Source organism: Lactuca saligna, chromosome 1, assembly GCF_052625555.1.
Source record: "Lactuca saligna cultivar CGN05327 chromosome 1, ASM5262555v1, whole genome shotgun sequence".
Lineage (NCBI taxonomy): Eukaryota > Viridiplantae > Streptophyta > Magnoliopsida > Asterales > Asteraceae > Lactuca > Lactuca saligna.
The window spans coordinates 31,256,428-31,274,469 of record NC_136417.1 but is presented as its reverse complement, the minus strand read 5'-3'; the positions used below and the strand labels follow the sequence as shown (position 1 = coordinate 31,274,469).

At 35.7% G+C, this 18,042-nt stretch overlaps 1 protein-coding gene and 1 long non-coding RNA gene across 5 annotated transcripts; one reads left to right on the top strand and one right to left on the bottom strand.

Annotated features, from left to right (window-relative positions):
- Window positions 1-6,117: 6,117 nt before the first annotated feature.
- Window positions 6,118-8,192, bottom strand: LOC145031189 (uncharacterized). 3 transcript variants are annotated; one of them, XR_013676867.1, is made up of 5 exons: window positions 8,108-8,154; window positions 7,991-8,004; window positions 7,444-7,848; window positions 6,549-6,805; window positions 6,118-6,442 (listed from the first exon to the last, which is right to left on the bottom strand). It is a non-coding gene; the product is annotated as an uncharacterized LOC145031189 (long non-coding RNA). The 3 variants fall into 3 exon arrangements; XR_013676865.1 differs by having other exon boundaries at window positions 7,444-8,004; window positions 8,108-8,192; XR_013676868.1 differs by having other exon boundaries at window positions 7,582-8,004; window positions 8,108-8,192.
- On the top strand, window positions 8,007-10,666 carry GLIP5 (GDSL-motif lipase 5). Of its 2 annotated transcripts, none has more exons than XM_078979689.1 (5): window positions 8,007-8,365; window positions 8,462-8,586; window positions 9,610-9,846; window positions 9,934-10,195; window positions 10,277-10,666. In XM_078979689.1, the coding sequence occupies exons 1-5, from the start codon at window positions 8,119-8,121 to the stop codon at window positions 10,504-10,506; spliced, it is 1,101 nt and encodes a 366-aa protein (XP_078835815.1). In that variant the 5' UTR covers window positions 8,007-8,118; the 3' UTR covers window positions 10,507-10,666. The 2 variants fall into 2 exon arrangements, with proteins under 2 accessions (XP_078835815.1, XP_078835822.1); XM_078979696.1 differs by having other exon boundaries at window positions 8,195-8,365; window positions 8,467-8,586.
- Window positions 10,667-18,042: the final 7,376 nt, after the last annotated feature.

Sequence of the window (18,042 nt, the reverse complement as noted above, 5' to 3'; positions counted from 1 at the left end):
AATGTGCGGCGTGTACCTAATCTGTGCGCGGCGCCACCCCAATTCAACTTATAAATACCTTCGATTTTCAGCTTATTCTCTCATCCATTCACTGCATAATCCTCTAGAATTCTTTCTACCCCTAGTCTCAATACTTTCTAGTTTCCAATTACTTTAGCGAAGCCTTGCGGTGTTAGATAGTCGGTGAATAGAAGCTCTTGATCAGAGTTATGACCACGACTTTTTGGGCTTTCGTCAGAAACTCTTTATAAGTTAGGCTACACTTACTCTACTTTAAGTGTAACTTATGTCATCATTCATAGTCGTTGTTATGATGTTTAAATAAGATTTATCAGTAATTCTGGTTATAATATTGATTGATCTACTTACGGGAAAGGTTTCTAGAATGGTCACATTGGTTTGGTTGTTGGATTTTAAAAAGAATATATGCCAAAATGGTCATGCCTCCCAACTGTTTGGCCTGACTAATCCTTATTTGATAAAGCTATCAGTATTCACTGGGATTAGCGATATGTCTAACCTACATTGCCAAATTTCCCTAATATCTAATTAGCGGTAATATTATAGATTAATCCGTCGGGTATGTTACCGTCAGTTGAATCGTCAGTAGATTACGGTTAGTTGCCAAAGAAAATGTCTAGGTGAGTTCATCTCACTATATTATGTATTCCAATATATATCTATGTATGTTAGGATATACGAGCCAATAAAGTAGAGCCCATAGTATGAATTTATATGTACCTGTAGAGTCGGATGTGTAGTATATATGTGTGTGATTGTTGGTATGCTTAAAAGTTATTCCAAATTAGTTAGGGGATGATGGCGAAACGACAAAGAGGTCGGGAGCCTATAGACACATTTATAAACGAAATGGTATGTAGGTCGTAAGTACACGTAGACTCGTGTTGAAGACGAAATGACATGTGGGTCATAAGTCTAATATATATATATATATATATATATATATATATATATATATATATATATATATATATATATATATATATATATATATAGATTGTGATATATGGTATATTAGGTGGAACTCACTAAGCCTAGTGGTTACCTAGTTGTTTATATATGTTTTTACTCATGTGAATTATAAGATTTGATTTTATACATGCGCATTCATAACATATTTCCGTATAATGTAATGATATTCTAATATATTTAAATAAATAAAAAAATTGATTGAAAAGCAAACGTTACATATAGATTCAAACCGGATAAACTAGAATTGAATCTTTTTATTTCTACTGTGACATTTAATATATGTTTGTTTGATTAGGTTTATATGACACTGACGTCATGTCAACTATAGCATAGTATATATAATTATAAATTTGTAATGTCAACTATAGCATCGTATATATAATTATAAATTTGTAACGACTATAATGGTATATAATTATAAATTTGTAACGACTATAATGGTATAATGGTATAATAAGAACAAAGGATAAATTAAATCATTTATCAAATACACTTAAGTAATAAATTACGTAAAATGAATTTTGTATTATTGATTTTTTGTACATTAGTTTTTTTTATATATTTAAAATTCGATACATCTTTATATTGTGAATATTCGTATCCTTTTATTAAATGTTCATATTTATTATCTTATTCATTTGATTATGTCAATTATAAAATCAAAGATGAGATGAAGAAGTATAAAAGTATAAATAGATGAAATAGAAGTATAAAGTAAGAGAAAATTTTATTTTCTTTAAAGATATTAGAGAAAAAGAAAGCTAGTGATCCATATAACAATAAATTACTTAAAAATGAATTTTGTATTATTGACTTTTGCACATTAATTTTTTTTATATATTTAAAATTACATACATCTTTATGTGTGAGAATATTCATATCTAAATGTTGATATTTATCTTATTCGTTTGATTATGCCAATTGTGAAATCAAAGATGCGATGAAAGAAGAAAAAAAATGATACATTACATATATAAATTAATAAATAAAAGGGAAAATGACATTTGAGGGTAATAAAGTGTTCTATAAGTACTCATTTGATCCTTTATTTTTTTTTCTTTATTATACCACTGAACTTACTAATCTTGCTCACCAAAACCCTCGATACCGGTTATCACCTGTTATGCCGGTTATCTCATTTAAGTAGAGATGACATGTCGTATTACGTGGACCTAGACCACGTTGCAAACCCATTACTCTTTCACCCCCAATTCTCCTTACAGTTAGGGTTTAATCGAAGAATACAGTTACGAAATTGAAGAGAAGTGGTGAATGCGAGTGTTACGGTGAAGAAGATGGCCTCCGATTCCAAACTCCGTAAGTATTTGACAGTTTATGTACATTATAATGGTTTATTTGCACCAAAACCATTAGTGTACTTGAACTCTGTTGTTGTTTCAATCGCTGATGTTGATTTTGGTGGAATGGATCTCAAAGATTTTAAGTTGTTCATTGAAAAGTTGATTGAAAGCAGTTGCGATAATGTATATTATTGGACTAGAAATGAACCATTGGCAGAGGGTATTAGGAGAATTGGGAATGATGCTGACTACTATGAGTTTATTGAAACGGGTTATAGTGATGAAGTTGGTCTAACAATGAATTTGTATATAGACCACGAAAATGAACCTGTACTTGATTGGGCTGATATGGAAGTAGTAGAAGATGATGAAGGGCATTATTCTGAGCCAGACGTGGATGATGATAAAGAGTCACAACTTTCTGATGATATTCCATATGAGCATGAAGCATATGGTTACATTCCTTCTCTTGACAAAACTGTTGGTGATGAATTCTTACACCGGGTGTCAGGTATTTCTAAGGATAAAAATGATGAGCTTGAAACTGATGATGTTGAAACCAACAATGTGGATGACAAACCAGTGTACCCTGTCCATAATGAGAACCAGAAATGGGACAAAATGATGCCAATTCTAGCTATGAGATTCTCTAACCCTATGGAATTGAAAATTTGTTTGACTAACTATGCAGTGAAGAATGGGTACAATCTTTATTATGAGAAAAATGATAGTCACAGGTTATTAGTGAGATGTTGTAAAGATAGCAAGAACCCCTCTTGTCCTTTTAGACTGTGGGCTTCCTGGATGAGTAGTGAAAGGTCTTTCCAGATTAAGTCCTTAGTTGATGACCATAACTGTTCAAGAGTCTTCAAACTTGGTTCCATTGTAACATATAAATGGATTGGAAAACATTTTAAGAATCAACTTTTGAAGAACCCCAAAATGAGCATAAGGAAAATGAAAGCCAAAGTGAGTACAAAGTTTAACTTGATTGTTAGTGTGACTCAATGTAGAAATGCTAGGAGATATGCTTTGGATGAGATAGAGGGTAGCTTGATAGAACATTATGGTAAAGTATGGAGTTATGGTGAAGAAATAATGAGGACAAATCCTGGTTCAACAGTAAAGATAGATGTGGATGTCATGCCTGATTCCACCACTTACTTTTCTAAAATGTATGTTTGTTTTAAGGGTGTGAAGGATGGTTGGATTGCAGCATGTAGGAGGGTAATAGGGGTAGATGGTTGTTTTTTAAAGGGTATATGTAGAGGCCAACTGTTAACAGCTATGGGTAGGGATGCAAACAACTACATCTTCCCTATTGCATGGGTTGTGGTGGCAGTAGAAAATAAGGAAACATGGAAGTGGTTTCTTGAACTCCTACTAGATGATATTGAAATGTGAATTGGTCATGGATTGACCCTCATATCATACCAACACAAGGTATATTTTCTTTTATGTTTTGTTTGAGTTCAATGTTTTTTGTTATGTTATCCATTTGTTGTTTCTTTTAGGGATTGGTAAAGGCTGTCAAAGAAAGAGTTCCAGCAGCAGAGCATAGACAATGTGCTAGGAACATCTATGCTAACTTCAAGAAAAGATTCAAAGGTGAACAATATAGGAAGTTGTTTTGGGCAGCTGCTGCAAGTACTACTCAACCTAAATTTGAGGCAGAAATGAATTACATAAAAACAATTGACCCTTTAGCTTATGAACACCTCATGGAAAGGGACCCTAAAAGTTGGTGCAGGGCATTCTTTGAAGTGGACAGGGCTTGTGATGCTTATGAGAATGACATATCAGAAAGTTTCAACTCTGTTGTTGATCTTGCTAGGAAGAGACCACTCCTCACCATGTTGGAAGAGATTCGGATTTATGCAATGGAGAGGATGTATAGAATGCTGCTAGAGGGACAAAGTTGGGGTAATTTAAAAATATGCCCATCTATAAGATTAAAGATATCAAAGTTAAAGAAACAGCAAAGGTATGATATAACTTGTATTTTATATGTATTAATATGTCATCTAGTAGATTAATAGAATATGTTATTTTTGTGGATAGATTTTGGGGAGTTATAATTTCTGGGGTACAAAAATATGAGGTTAGGATTGGAAATGATGGATATGCTGTGGACCTTAACAACAACACATGTGGATGTAGATCTTGGCAAGTATCAGGTATCCCATGTGTGCATGCAGTGGCAACCATTTCATACCTCAACAGGAATGCAGAGGATTATGTTGCACCATGGTTCCATACAACCATGTTCTTGACTTGTTACAACCATACCATTAACCCACTTAATGGTAGTTCCATGTTGCCTGAAGCTCCCTACATGAAGCCATTGCCTCCTCAAAAAAGAAGGTTACGAGGAAGGCCAACCCTTAAAAGGAAAAAGGATCAATCTGAGATGGAAAGCAAAGGGAAAAGAAGGCATATTATCTCAAAAGCATGTTCAGTTAATAGATGCACTATTTGTAGAGAAAGGGGCCATAATAGATCAACATGTCCTACTAGACCAGCAGATGTAGCATCCACTTCAAGGCCAAAAAACAAGAAACCTAAAAAATGTAAAAAAGAGAAAGGTATGATATTAAAACAATATAATTTAAATGGAACATCCAACTCATTAACTACATATTTGTATAGCAGGTAAAGTGGAACCAGTTCAAGCAGATCCAGTGGATCCAGTTCAAGTACCACATGTTGAACCAATTGATGATCCAGCTCCACATGTTGAACCAGTTCAAGTAGATGATCCACATCCAAATGTTGATGTCCCTGCTCAACCAGTTGCAACTAGGAAGAGGATACGAAAATACTCAGAAAGAACTACCAAGATAGGGTTGAGGAGGAAGGTTTTGAAGAAAGAAGGAAGCACTGGACACAACCCAATGGTGTTGGAATGATTTTATGTTTTTTTTTTTTTTTTTGGATAGACAAACTTTTAGTCTTGTAATTATGTAATTGGGATAACTTTAAGAATCATGGCACATGGCACATCTTTTGACATATTAGGACAACTGTGGGCACAGCTTTTGTAATAGTGCACATGCTGATGGAATATTACAACTTTGTCTTTTATCTATATGCTTTGGTGTACGGTTATTTGCATATAGATTGTTTAATATTATATTATCTATCATAAATCAAGTAGATTTAGTATTAATACATTAAGCAATGTTTGATGTTGTTGTTGTTAATCTGGACCATTTTACCCTTGGATCACATCAACACATTAACAATTGATTACTGCCAAATTTAATCTGGACCATTTTACCCTTGGATCACATCAAGACATTAACAATTGATTACTGCTAAATTTAATCTGGACCATTTTACCCTTGGATCACATCAAGCCATTAACAATTAATTAATGCCAATATTTAGTCTTAATACATTAAGAAATGTTTGATGTATCCAATGTGGTTAATATGGACCATTTTACCCTTGGATCACATCAAGACATTAACAATTAATTAATGCCAATATTTAGTCTTAATACATTAAGAAATGTTTGATGTATCCAATGTGGTTAATCTGGACCATTTTACCCTTGGATCACATCAAGACATTAACAATTGATTAATGCCAATATTTAGTCTTAATACATTAAGAAATGTTTGATGTATCCAATGTGGTTAATCTGGACTATTTTACCCTTGGATCACATCAAGACATTAACAATTAATTACTGCCAACTTTAATATGGACCATTTTACCCATGCATCATGTCCAATTCACTAACTTGTTAAACACATTAATACTTCTTGGAAAGCACTCAAAACATCAAACTATCATTAATCAAAAAGATTTAGTCTTAATACATCAAACAAATTACAACATTAAGGATTACATTTAGTCTTTGAATACAGCTAAACTGACTACTTTTTAAACACAAACAACAGAAACAACACAATCATCATAACTTTATGAGTAAATAACTTCCATTTGAGTTTTTCAAACTCTTGTCTAACAACCAAGTTTTCTTGTTCCATCTTCATCTTACAAATGCTGATCTCATTTTCCAATATAGAAACTTTAAGGGTTAAATTGCACAGTTCTTTTTTGTCCTTCCCAAAATTGACTTCATTTTCAGGGCTTTTAGGCTCCAACCATTCCCATAACTTGCATTTTGGTCCTTCATTCTTGAAAAAAGTAACAAATTGGTTAAAGAAAGATGATTAAACGAAAACTAAAAAACATTTGGTTCGTGAAGAAGATTAAACGAAAAGTACAAAACATTTGTTTTACCATGGAGTTAGGGCACAATCTGAATTTTTTTCCTGGATTGTCTTTAGTTCGTGAAGTTCGTACACGAGATGGTAACCCACAATAACAAGGATTTTCAGGTTGAAATTCAGCATTTCGTTTGGAAGAAATAGAAGAAGAAGAAGAAGAAGAAGCATCCATGTCGATCTAGGGCAAGAACGATGCAATACTACAACTTTGCAATTAATAAGCCCAGTTTATCGCACATAATGCCACGTAATATCCACATAACTAGTAACCTACAACAACCGGTATCAAGGGTTTTGGTGAACAGGATTAGCAAGTTCAGTGGTATAATAAAGACAAAAAAAAGATAAGGGACCAAATGAATACTTATAGAACACTTTATTACCCTCAAAGATCATTTTCCCTAAATAAAATACGATAATAAGAGTATAGGATAATAAAGTAAGAGAAATTTTATTTTCTTTAAAGACATTAGAGAAAAAGGAAAGCTAGTCTATGCATATGGCAATAAATTACTTAAAATTGAATTTTGTATCATTGATTTTTGCACATTAATTTTTTTATATTTAAAATTACGTATATCTTTTTATGTTTGTGTTTATGGAAATTCATATCTTTCTGCTAAATGTTAATATTTATTTTTTATTCATTTAATTATGCCAAATGTGAAATCATAGACGAGTTAAAAAATAATGAGATGAAAAAAAATATATACAACTTACATGTAAATTAATAAATAAAATAAAGACTATAATGTCCTGTTTTCAAATTTATTAAGAAGGAAAATAAGGGGAAAAAAATCTTTTCTTCCTCTTCTTTTCCTTGTATTTTTTTTTCTCTCTCAATCATCCCAAAAATCTAAGGAAAAAAAAATATTAGAGTATTGGGTATGGGCAACACCGATACCTACCCATAACAATACGACGTCACCATCTTCTCCCCACAACGAGATCAATGGATGGTGTTCAAGATACATAACAACGTTGAGAAAGGAAGATGCGAGAAGAAATGGGGTGTTGTCATCCGTCGTCTTTACAACGAGACTTACCTTAACAGGAGTCGAGGGTGGTGTTTCCGGTGTTATGCCGACGTTTCGGGTGTGCCACATCAGCCTTAACGCGGTTGTAGTGATCCATACCGTATGGTCTTAGAAATAAATCATTTCTTCCCCTCTCAATCCCTTCTTTACCTTCTTTTTCTCTTCTGGAATGAAATTCGAAAACATCTCTCGTTTCACTTTCTTCCCTTTCTTTCCTTAAAAAAAATCGAGAATTCGTATTTCCTTCCGTTTCGTCTCTTTTCTTCCCTTTTCCTTCTTAAAAATAAAAAAATAAAAATAAAGTAAAGTAAATAAACAACAACTTAAAAATAAGGTGTGAGAGTATAAAAAGAGATTTTTTTTTTTTAAGATATTGGAGAAAAAGGAAAGTGAGCCGATCCACATGTCACCGCCGTACATGGTCGTTGCAGACTGAAAATAGAAGTTCAAAAGGTTTGATTAGTCAACAACGTTTGTCTGCACTCTGCAATTAGATGTAAACAATCTCCTCCATAAAGGCATCAACCGCGGTCACCTTTATTTCTAATGGCACCACCATTCTTACTCTGCTTCTTCTTCACCTTCTTCCTCCTCGCATCTCGATCAATCGAATCCCGAAAACATGCCACTGCTGCGCTCTTCGTCTTCGGAGACTCTTTCTTCGATCCTGGAAACAACAACTACATTAACACCACCACTCTCGACCAGTCTAATTTCCCTCCATACGGAGAAACATTCTTCCGCTTTCCCACCGGCCGCTTCTCCGACGGCCGTATCATTCCTGATTTCATCTGTAAGCCTTTTTTTGTTTTCCATCTGCGCTTTCATATCTAACTTCCCAGATTCCGTTTCTTAATCATAACTACTATTTTCCATAATCATGAAAAAGTGAAGTACGCCAAGTTGCCCTTGATTCCGCCGTATATGGAGCCTGACAGCCGGAGGTATTACAAGATCGGAGCCAACTTTGCATCCGCAGGAGCAGGTGCTCTTGTTGAAACGTTTCAGGGATCGGTACGTAATTATTTTGGTGCAGAAACAACAAGTAATTAATATCATATTCAACAAACATAACTTTAAAGCATATTCAAACAAAGCTTTAGTTATTATAGTTTATTACCCCTTTTTCTCCAAGCATATTCAAACAAAGCTTTAGTTATTGTAAGATTTCTGGAGCAGATTTTATGCAGTTATCTTCGCTATTATCGCAAATTATATATTATTTTAAGTTCTTGAGATTAGAAAGAGGATAAATTTTTAGATTTTTTTTATGGTTCCATGATGGAAAAAGGAAAGTAGTTTGAAGATTTGCCTTTTTAACTGGTAAGTGAACATTTTAGACCACTCATTGTGTTGGGTGTAATACCAACCAAATCACTTTCTGAAGTTGACCCCCTACCTTTGCCAAATTTAACAACATAAACTACATTTAATTAATTTCAGAAATTGAATCTACAAAATCACATGGTCAGAGTGCAGTTCACATGGAAGATAGAATAGTCAACCAAGTTCGATTGTGGAAACCCACATCTATTAAAGATTTAAATCCAGCTTTTTTAAATTAATGGAAACAATAGTAAATAGGGTATATGGATACCCGTATCTTTAGGAAATCCACTTTGTTAACTGTAAACAGATTCCTGTGTGCTAATAATCTTTTTCTAATAGTTAATGCTTATCAGAAAAAAAAAAAAAAGATTTTGATTTAGAAACAAAGGGGTGAACAAAAAGTATCAAGAAACTTTTTTTTTTTTTTTAAGTGGAAGAATGCATGTGGTGTGGGTAGGAAAGTTGCAGGGACAAAACTGATAGGTCCAACATATGTTTCAGGCTAAACTCCAATATTTTAAAAACACAAGTAGCTAGATGTGGGTAATGGTCCTATTTTTCAACTCTTAGTGCTATAGTACTACTACTAGATGATGGATACATGTGATTTTGTAAATATAGAATCAAAGCATTATGTCATTCATTGTGTCACTTTCATCAAAGTCTTTAAAAAATATTTAAAAAGATATGATTTTTAATTGTTGACAGGTAATCGGTCTTCAAACCCAGTTAAGCAATCACAAGAAGGTGGTGAATCGATTGAGAAAAATTTATGGGAACATTGAGGCTAGTGACACATTGTCTAAAGCTGTCTATTTGTTTAGCATTGGAACAAACGATTATGCAAGCCCATACTTGATTACCAACTCCACTAATTTCACCTCCTCATACTCCAACTCCCTCCTTGTAAAAATTGTTCTTGGTAATTTAACAACCGCTATAAAAGTAAGCATGCATATGTATATCAACTCTTTAATGCACAATAATGGAGTATTTGCAAGATTTGACATTAAGTGCTTACAATTTGGACAGGAGTTACACAAAAGAGGAGGCAGAAAATTTGGGTTTCTGAATTTGGGTCCATTGGGTTGTATTCCAGGGATGAGGATACTTCTTAATCCATTAAGTGAATCCGTTGGGTGTGTAAAGGAGGCTTCATTGCTAGCAAAACTACATAACCAAGAGCTTGCAAAGTTGCTAAAAAGATTAACAAAGCAACTGCATGGATTCAAATATTCGCTATACGACTTCAGTAGCAATATCAAGCATAGAATAAAACATCCATCCATATACGGTATAGATGTGCAACATTGTGTGTTAATGATTATTTGAACTAAAGTGACATGTGATTGACGAAATGATGTTTTATGTTTAGGTTACAAGGAAGGGAAAGTGGCATGTTGTGGGACAGGGCGGTTTAGAGGAACGTTTAGCTGTGGAGGGAGGAGGCCGGTGAAAGAATTTGAAGTGTGCGAGAATCCTAAAGAGTATGTGTTTTGGGACTCTTATCATTTCACTGAAAGAGTTTATGAAGAAATGGCCCATGAAATGTGGAACAAAGAAGCAAGTAGAGGAACTTACAATCTCAAAGCTCTCTTCCAATGACCATGATAATTTCCCATCTTTCTAGGTTAAGCTTCTAATATATATAGAAATTTTAATTCTATCAACTTCATTTTAGATCACATCCTTGACCTTATTTTGTAAAGAAAAGGGCATGTTATATAGATTGAAATTATAAGTTTTATGCATGTGCTTGTCAAAATTTGTGGCTACACACTCGGGGGCGGACGCATGATTCATACTAGGTGTTGCCGAGTTGAAGTAGGTATTGCCAGTGCAGGAAAAATAGGTTAAAAAAATCAAAAAATAGAAAATTTTTCCAATGCGTAAAGGGAAAATAGGTGTTGTCGGTGCAACACAGGGTACCACTATAGATGCGCCCCTGTACACACTGCTATAGTTTGTAGCTTTAACCCTAAAACATAGTTTGGTTCTTTGAGTCCATGAATAGACGTTAAAAGTACGTAAAATACATTGAAAATGATGATTTCATTTTGATTTGGCGAAATTGGTGCAGGAGGAATAGTCGTCCTCACTAGGAGAATTATGAGAGAGCAAAGTTAGATTGTCTTTTTAGAATTTCATTCAACCAAAGCAATTTGTTTTTCGATTTGGGTTTAAGGGACATTGTAATGACTTCGGTACTCTATTTTGGGAATTCTTGTGCAATTTTAAAGGAATGCTTTAGAATTTAGCGGGTTTACACCAAAGCTAATATAGATTTCTCATTTCTAGATACTCGTTTTAAATAAATATACCTTTCTCTTGTTGGGTGGATATAAAAAATTGTATTGTTAGATTGTTTGGTATATCTGCAACGCCACTGGCGCAGTGACTAGGTGGCCACATCTCCACGTTTTGCATACCATCTCAACATGGAGACACCATGGCATGGCCATGTGTGGTCTGTGCAATGTGAAGCAATTCAAGGGAAACATACGAGACCATTTATTAAATAATTGAAGAGAAATTAAATATTCTCCTATATTTCTTTTTACATATCCTCTTATCCATCTTAAAAGGGGATATGTGTCACAAAAGTATATTATAATATTATTAATATGTCATAATTTAAGATATATAGGAAGATATGTAGGAAGAAAATGTAAGAGGATATTTAATTTCTCATAATTGAAAAGTGAAAATAATTTGGTGATGTGAAGTGGTGAGTATCCATAATGATGTGTTGTGTGAATATGGTGATGATGTGACGTTGAGATTGCATCCATTATGGTATGATAGTGTGGAACTTATACTTGATGGCCTTAATGAAGTCATGTTATTTTTTGGGAGGTTGATTTCAATTGGTGAATCTCTTTATTTGATTAGTATTTGTTTTTACTATGGTTTATATAATGATATGAAATTGTAACTCAAATGATATATGTATGTATTAAAATAATTGCTTTTATTGGACTATACTTTTGGTAAAGCATGATGTGAAGTTGTGTAAATATGTAACATCCCGATATCCGAGGTATAACATTTTTTATATAGGCATGAGTTTGATTGGGTGACTCGACGAGTTGGATCCTTAACTCGTCGAGTTGGGTCGCGACCTGGGGACGCGTCAAATGGATGGACTTGACGAGTTGGGTATCTGAATCGTCGAGTCAGTGCTGTGGACGGAAACCCTAATTCATTGGGCTTGAGACCTATATAAAGGACCTTATGGCCTCCCAATTGTAGCCATATCTTCCAGAGAACAACACTAAAGAGCCCTTGATAATGTAGAGTGAGAGGGAGAACTGTCTTGAGCTTATAAGTGTGATTATGCAAAAGAGGAGGAGGTTACAATCGAGAATGCCAAAGATAATTGCTACATCTGAAGATTTCATTCAAATGGGCTTCAGTTAGAGGTATTATCTTCGACCCCTTTCCTTCCCTAATTGTGTAGATCTATTATTTTGGAAATTTGGGCTTATATTATCCTCATGATGGGGTTTTGAATACATCAAACCCCTTTCCAAGCTTGAGTGGTATATATGGACCTTGTAAGGTCCAGAGAGTCCGAAAGTATGAGATTATAGATGAGAAAACATGGAGTTTGGAAGCTATGAAGCTTTAATGGAGTCATAATGGTATAATGAGCAAAATATACCATCCATGGACATCAAGGTTGAGCCTTTGCGTGATTTTTGGGTTCTAAGAGGCGAGATCTATAGATTGGTGAAGCAGATCTGACCTCAGGAGGTCGATTGAGCATGTGCATGGAGGGAACTCGCCGAGTGCCTTGGTGAACTCAACGAGTCGGATCGGGTTTCCCCGTGACTCGGACCATTGGTGACCCGACGAGTTGGGTGGGTGGCTCAGTGAGTCGAGTGAGACCTTAAGAGGAATATGAGTACGCGTATGGACTCGCCGAGTCGTCGCATGAACTCACGAGTCTGGTCAGAGTGCATTGTTGACTTCAATTGACTTTTGGGTTTAGTCAACCAGTGGACCTTTGGAGCAATAGAGGGGTAGAATGGTCTTTTACCCCTAGAGATTATAGTAAGAGACTTATGTAGCCTTTGTGAGCCATTATTGAATTAAAGTAATTTATTTATGTGATTAGGCGGAGGCTAGATCAGTATTTCGAGTTCAAGACTGTTTGAGATATCCCGAGGTGAGTCTTCTCACTATACTTTACCTAGAGTGGTAATTAGAGTTATGTGACAGAGTATTTTGTATGCTATTTATATGATGTGATACACTGCATTATTTTTATGTGATTTATGTTATGTATGTTTCAGAGTTTACAGAGTTAGGATCGGAAGGTCCACAAAGTTAGGACTAGAGGGTCCATAGAGTTATGGGACTGGAGGGTCCCACTGATACACATTAACCAGAGGGTCAAACAGAGTTATAGCCTCGAGTGGCTAATATGTGTTGTATGTGGTATTTTGGGGAACTCACTAAGCTTCGTGCTTACCGTGTTATGTGTTATGTGTTTCAGTTTTTTCTCAGGATCACGAGAAGGCACCGACTTGATTGTACACACCAGTGAAAGAGTTATGTCTCGAGGATCCTGGATTTGTAATCAAACAAACAAGGAGTTTGTAACATCCAAAATTCCAACCCAATTTAAACTTTTTAAAACATGTCAAGTACATCAAAACATTACAACTTTGTTTTGAAAATATTGATTATCAGAGTTTTTCCCAAAAACATAAACACAATAGGAGGAGTTGTACGATCACGCCTTGGCCTTGCTTCGATCCCCTGATGTACCTGAAACAATAAACTGAAACTGTAAGCCCGAAAGCTTAGTGAGTTACCCCCAAAATACTGATACACATACAGTCAACATAACCATGTCACAATAACATATCATCACAACTGAACAGAACAGTACATAATGGGTCCACAGCCCTACAAACTGTACTACCCACGAGCCCACAGTACGAGTCTCCCTGAGCTCGTAACTGGAATGCTCCTAGGGTTTGTTGGCTACCGCACAAAGAAGTACAACCTTAACCCATCCCATATAACCAACACATATATCATAAGAATCGAGCATGCAATAATTACATAACAACACAGGTAGTCCTACAGACCTACCTAATAGGCATAACCACTAGCATGCGATACTAAATCATACTCAACATCTATCACAGTTCAAGGTAACACATTAAATGGGACGGCCTTGGTGCCTTAGACCCCTTAGTATAGTGTGGATAACTCACCTCGCAACTGACGTCAAAAACTAATAAGCTTCAACTCCCGGATCACCAACACGAACTTCACTACCTATAAATACCATAAAACCCTTTCTTCATAAGTTCCCAAATTATCATAATACCCTCAGAAGTCAACTGGTCAACTCTTGGTCAAGGTCAACGCCCACAGTCAAAGTCAACTGTCCATGTTGACTTGACTCGTCGAGTGTAGTTTACCGACTCGTCGAGTCCTTCCTGAACTCGAGGAGTTGTGAAATCCTTGATTGGCTCGTCGAGTTTTCCTTTAACTCGTCGAGCTTGTACATGCCCAAGAATCGGGGGAACTCTAGTTGACTCGCCGATTCTTCTAACGACTCGACGAGTTCAAGGCAAACTTCAACGGACTCGTCGAGTTGTTCATCCAACTCGTCGAGTTCGCGACCAAATTCATTCGGCTCGTCGAGTTGCTCATCCAACTCATCGAGTCCTCGCAGACCTCCATCCAAGCAGACGCTTTTTAAGCCATAGCAAGGCTCCAGATTACAGATCCAAGCTTCTAAGGCATGTTTATCACGTAAATTTGCAAACTTTACGCACATGCAAGGTTCTAAAGGCTCTAAATGATCAATCTATGCTTCCAATGAAGCTTTACACTTTAGGGGAGTCTCATTCTTGCACAAGCTGGAAACTTTATGTACTAAGAGGCCCAAAGGAGTTCAGTTCTGAAGTTACAACTTCATATCTAAAGTTGCAAGCAAGATTAGCTTCCAATCATCCTATAAAAACCCTAGAACTTGACCAAAGAGGGAATCTAGAATGAATGAGGTTAGGGTAACGATTTATACCTTCCAGAAGATGATAACTACAACAGATCTCAGGTCCTTCAAGCTCCTTGCTTCTGAATGCTTGATCCTCCAAGCTCCTTTCTCCAAGAAAATCCTCCTCCAAGCTAAAGAATGCACAAAATGAGCTCACACACGACTAGGGTTTTAGAAGGGCAAGAAGCAGTGAAGGGGAGGCGGGGGGGATGGCCAATGATCCTTTAAATAGGGTGAAATACCCCGAAGTCTAGGGTTTCATCTACCAGCTCCTACTCGTCGAGTCCTTTTATGGACTCGGCAAGTAGGTCATTAAATGCGCGGTCCCACCTCGTTGCTACTCGACGATTAGGGCACCCTTAGCTCGTCGAGTAGGACATAAAACCAAAGAAATTCTTACTTAAATCAATACCTGAGAATCGGGGCGTTACAGAGTTGCATTTGTAAATTAAATAAATAAGATTTTTTATAAATGTGTTATGAGAATTATATGATCTTAAAGGAAAATTTTGTTTTTAAAATTTTACGTTGTTACAAAATATTTTGAAAAACCTAATTAATCATTTTTCTAGAAAAAAATGGCTAGCTACAAATACAATAACTTAAATTTAGAGTTTTTATGAACAAAAATTCATGTTGTCGGCCTCTTTTCATCACTTTTTTGGAACTCTAATTAAAACATAATATGTCATTAGCATGGCCTCTCCCCAGAACCCTCACTCAATCCCGAGTAAGAAAATATTAAGTTAGCCATTTCTTTCAAAATTTGATTTTTTTTTTATTTCACATCATTTTGTTATAGTATATAAGGTGATAACATAGCCATATTATTATAATAGAGAGAAATTACAAGGTTCTTAATGAAAAGCAAAAAGGCTACAAAGAATAAAGTGGAGAATAAATACTAGCAAGAAAAAACCCTAAAGGGCTAAAGACTAAAGGGCTCATAAACATGTGGGCTAATAATATATAGGCTAACATCCTCCCTCAAAATCACAATGCCACAGCAATAAGCATTGAGAGTTTGTAGCACAAGAACCGAAACCGAGAAGCCAATAGAGCCTTCGTAAAAATATCCACAAGCTGCAAGGTTGATGAAACAAACGGAAGCAATATGGTTCCGAGCTGTAAGTGATGATAGGTAAAGTAACAATCAATCTCAATGTGCTTTGTCCGCTCATGGAAAAAGAATTTTTCTCAATTTGTATCGCACTTTTTGTTATCACAATACAAGGGAGTAAGTGAAGAAATGTGAACTCCCATAACCGAAAGCAACCACCGTAATCAGATAATCTCACATGTAATCACAACCATAGCATAATATTCAGCTTCCGTGGAAGATCTAGAGACAACGTCCTGTTTCTTGCTCTTCCATGAAATGAGAGACTCTCCAAGAAATACGCAAAATTTGGTGGTAAATTAACGATCATGACGATCGCCCCAACCAGCATCACTATAGGCACGTAACTCAAGAGAAGAAGTTGAGGGAAACAAGAGGGTTTGGAATTAAGTGCCACGAATATATCTCAAAATACGGAGTACAGCTCCCTAATGAACAGAGGTAGGAGCAGTAACAAACTGACTGACAACATAAACAACATGAACAATATACGTACGAGTAATTGTGAGATAAACCAAACTTCCCACAACAGTACGATAAAGATTCAGATCGGTCAAAGGAACACCATCAGTAGAAAAGTATCATGCATTGGTTTCAGGAGGAGTATCAACAGTCTGATTGTCAGAGAGGCCCTCCCGTGTAAACAAGTCATATATATATATATATATATATATATATATATATATATATATATATATATATATATATATATATATATATATATATAGTCTGAGAAAGAAGATACCCTTTCTTAGACTAAGCTACCCCAATACCCAAGAAATAACTCTGTAAGCCCAAATCCTTCATAGCAAATCGATGATCTAGATCATGCTTCAGAGACTCAATACCACTATGGTCATCACCAGTAATAATCATGTTATCCACATATAAGGACAAAAGAATCTGTCTTGCACTCGAGCATCTAACAAACAAAGTCGAATCATGATTACTTTGGATAAATCCAAGAGAACTAATCACTATGGAGAATTTCTCAAACCAAGCATGAGGTGCTTGTTTGAGACCATACAAAGCTTTGCAAAGCTGAAAAACCTCACCTGGCTGGTTCTAAATTCTTGGGGGATGAGACATATAAACCTATTCATGGAGGTCACCATTAAAAAATGCATTCTTGACATCCATTTGAAAGATTGTCACTGTCAAACAGATGCAACTGCAATCATAGTACAGACTGTCATCATCTTTACCACTGGGGCAAAGGTTTCCTCATAGTTAAAACTGTGATGTTGGGAATACCCTTTTGCTACAAGTTTGGCCTTATGTCGCTCAACAAACCCATCATATTTTGTTTTTATCTTGTACACCCAAAGACAACTTATCATATGTTTCCCAGGAGGAAGGGAAACCAATTCCCATGTATGAGTCTAATGAGGAGTAGTAAGTTCCTCAACCATAGCATTCTGCCAAAGAGGATCTAAAATAGCTTCTCTACATGATTCAGGTTCAAACAGATGATGGATGCTCGCTATAAATGAAGCAAATGGTCCTGAGTATGTAGAGTAAGCAACATCTGGAAGCTTGGTGGACTTGATAGGACAAGTAGACCTCCTAAGGGGTGGTGGTGGAGGTGGATCTTCAATTTCAACGGTCAAAGGGGCAGACTCGGCAGCAGTAGGAGTCGAGGAACTCTCTGAAGAAGTGGGTGTGTCATGAGCTGAATGATCAGGTGGCATAGATAGGTCTCGAGACTCTATCTCCTCATTTAAAGGATCAATATGCAGAAGATCTGACTTCGTTACTTTATGGGCTATAGCAGGAATCGAGTAGAAAGGAATATGTTCCAAAAAATGACATGTTAGGAAACATATAACTTTTGACTCACAGGATCATAGAAACGGTATCCTTTATGTCCAACACCATACCCCAAAAATACACAAATAGCAGATTTTAGCCCCAACTTGTTTCTCTCAACATGAGGACAAAGAAAAAAAAAATCTAGAAAATCGTAAAGAAGAGTAGTCTGGTAGGTGACCATATAGCT

What these genes read in the sequence shown, in the direction of transcription:
- GLIP5 (XM_078979689.1), top strand. Translation starts at nt 8,119, where the DNA reads ATGGCACCACCATTCTTACTCTGCTTCTTCTTCACCTTCTTCCTCCTC. An exon ending in ATTTAACAACCGCTATAAAA is followed by an intron (nt 9,847 to 9,933) that starts GTAAGCATGCAT and finishes CAATTTGGACAG; the next exon opens with GAGTTACACAAAAGAGGAGG. An exon ending in AAAACATCCATCCATATACG is followed by an intron (nt 10,196 to 10,276) that starts GTATAGATGTGC and finishes TTTTATGTTTAG; the next exon opens with GTTACAAGGAAGGGAAAGTG.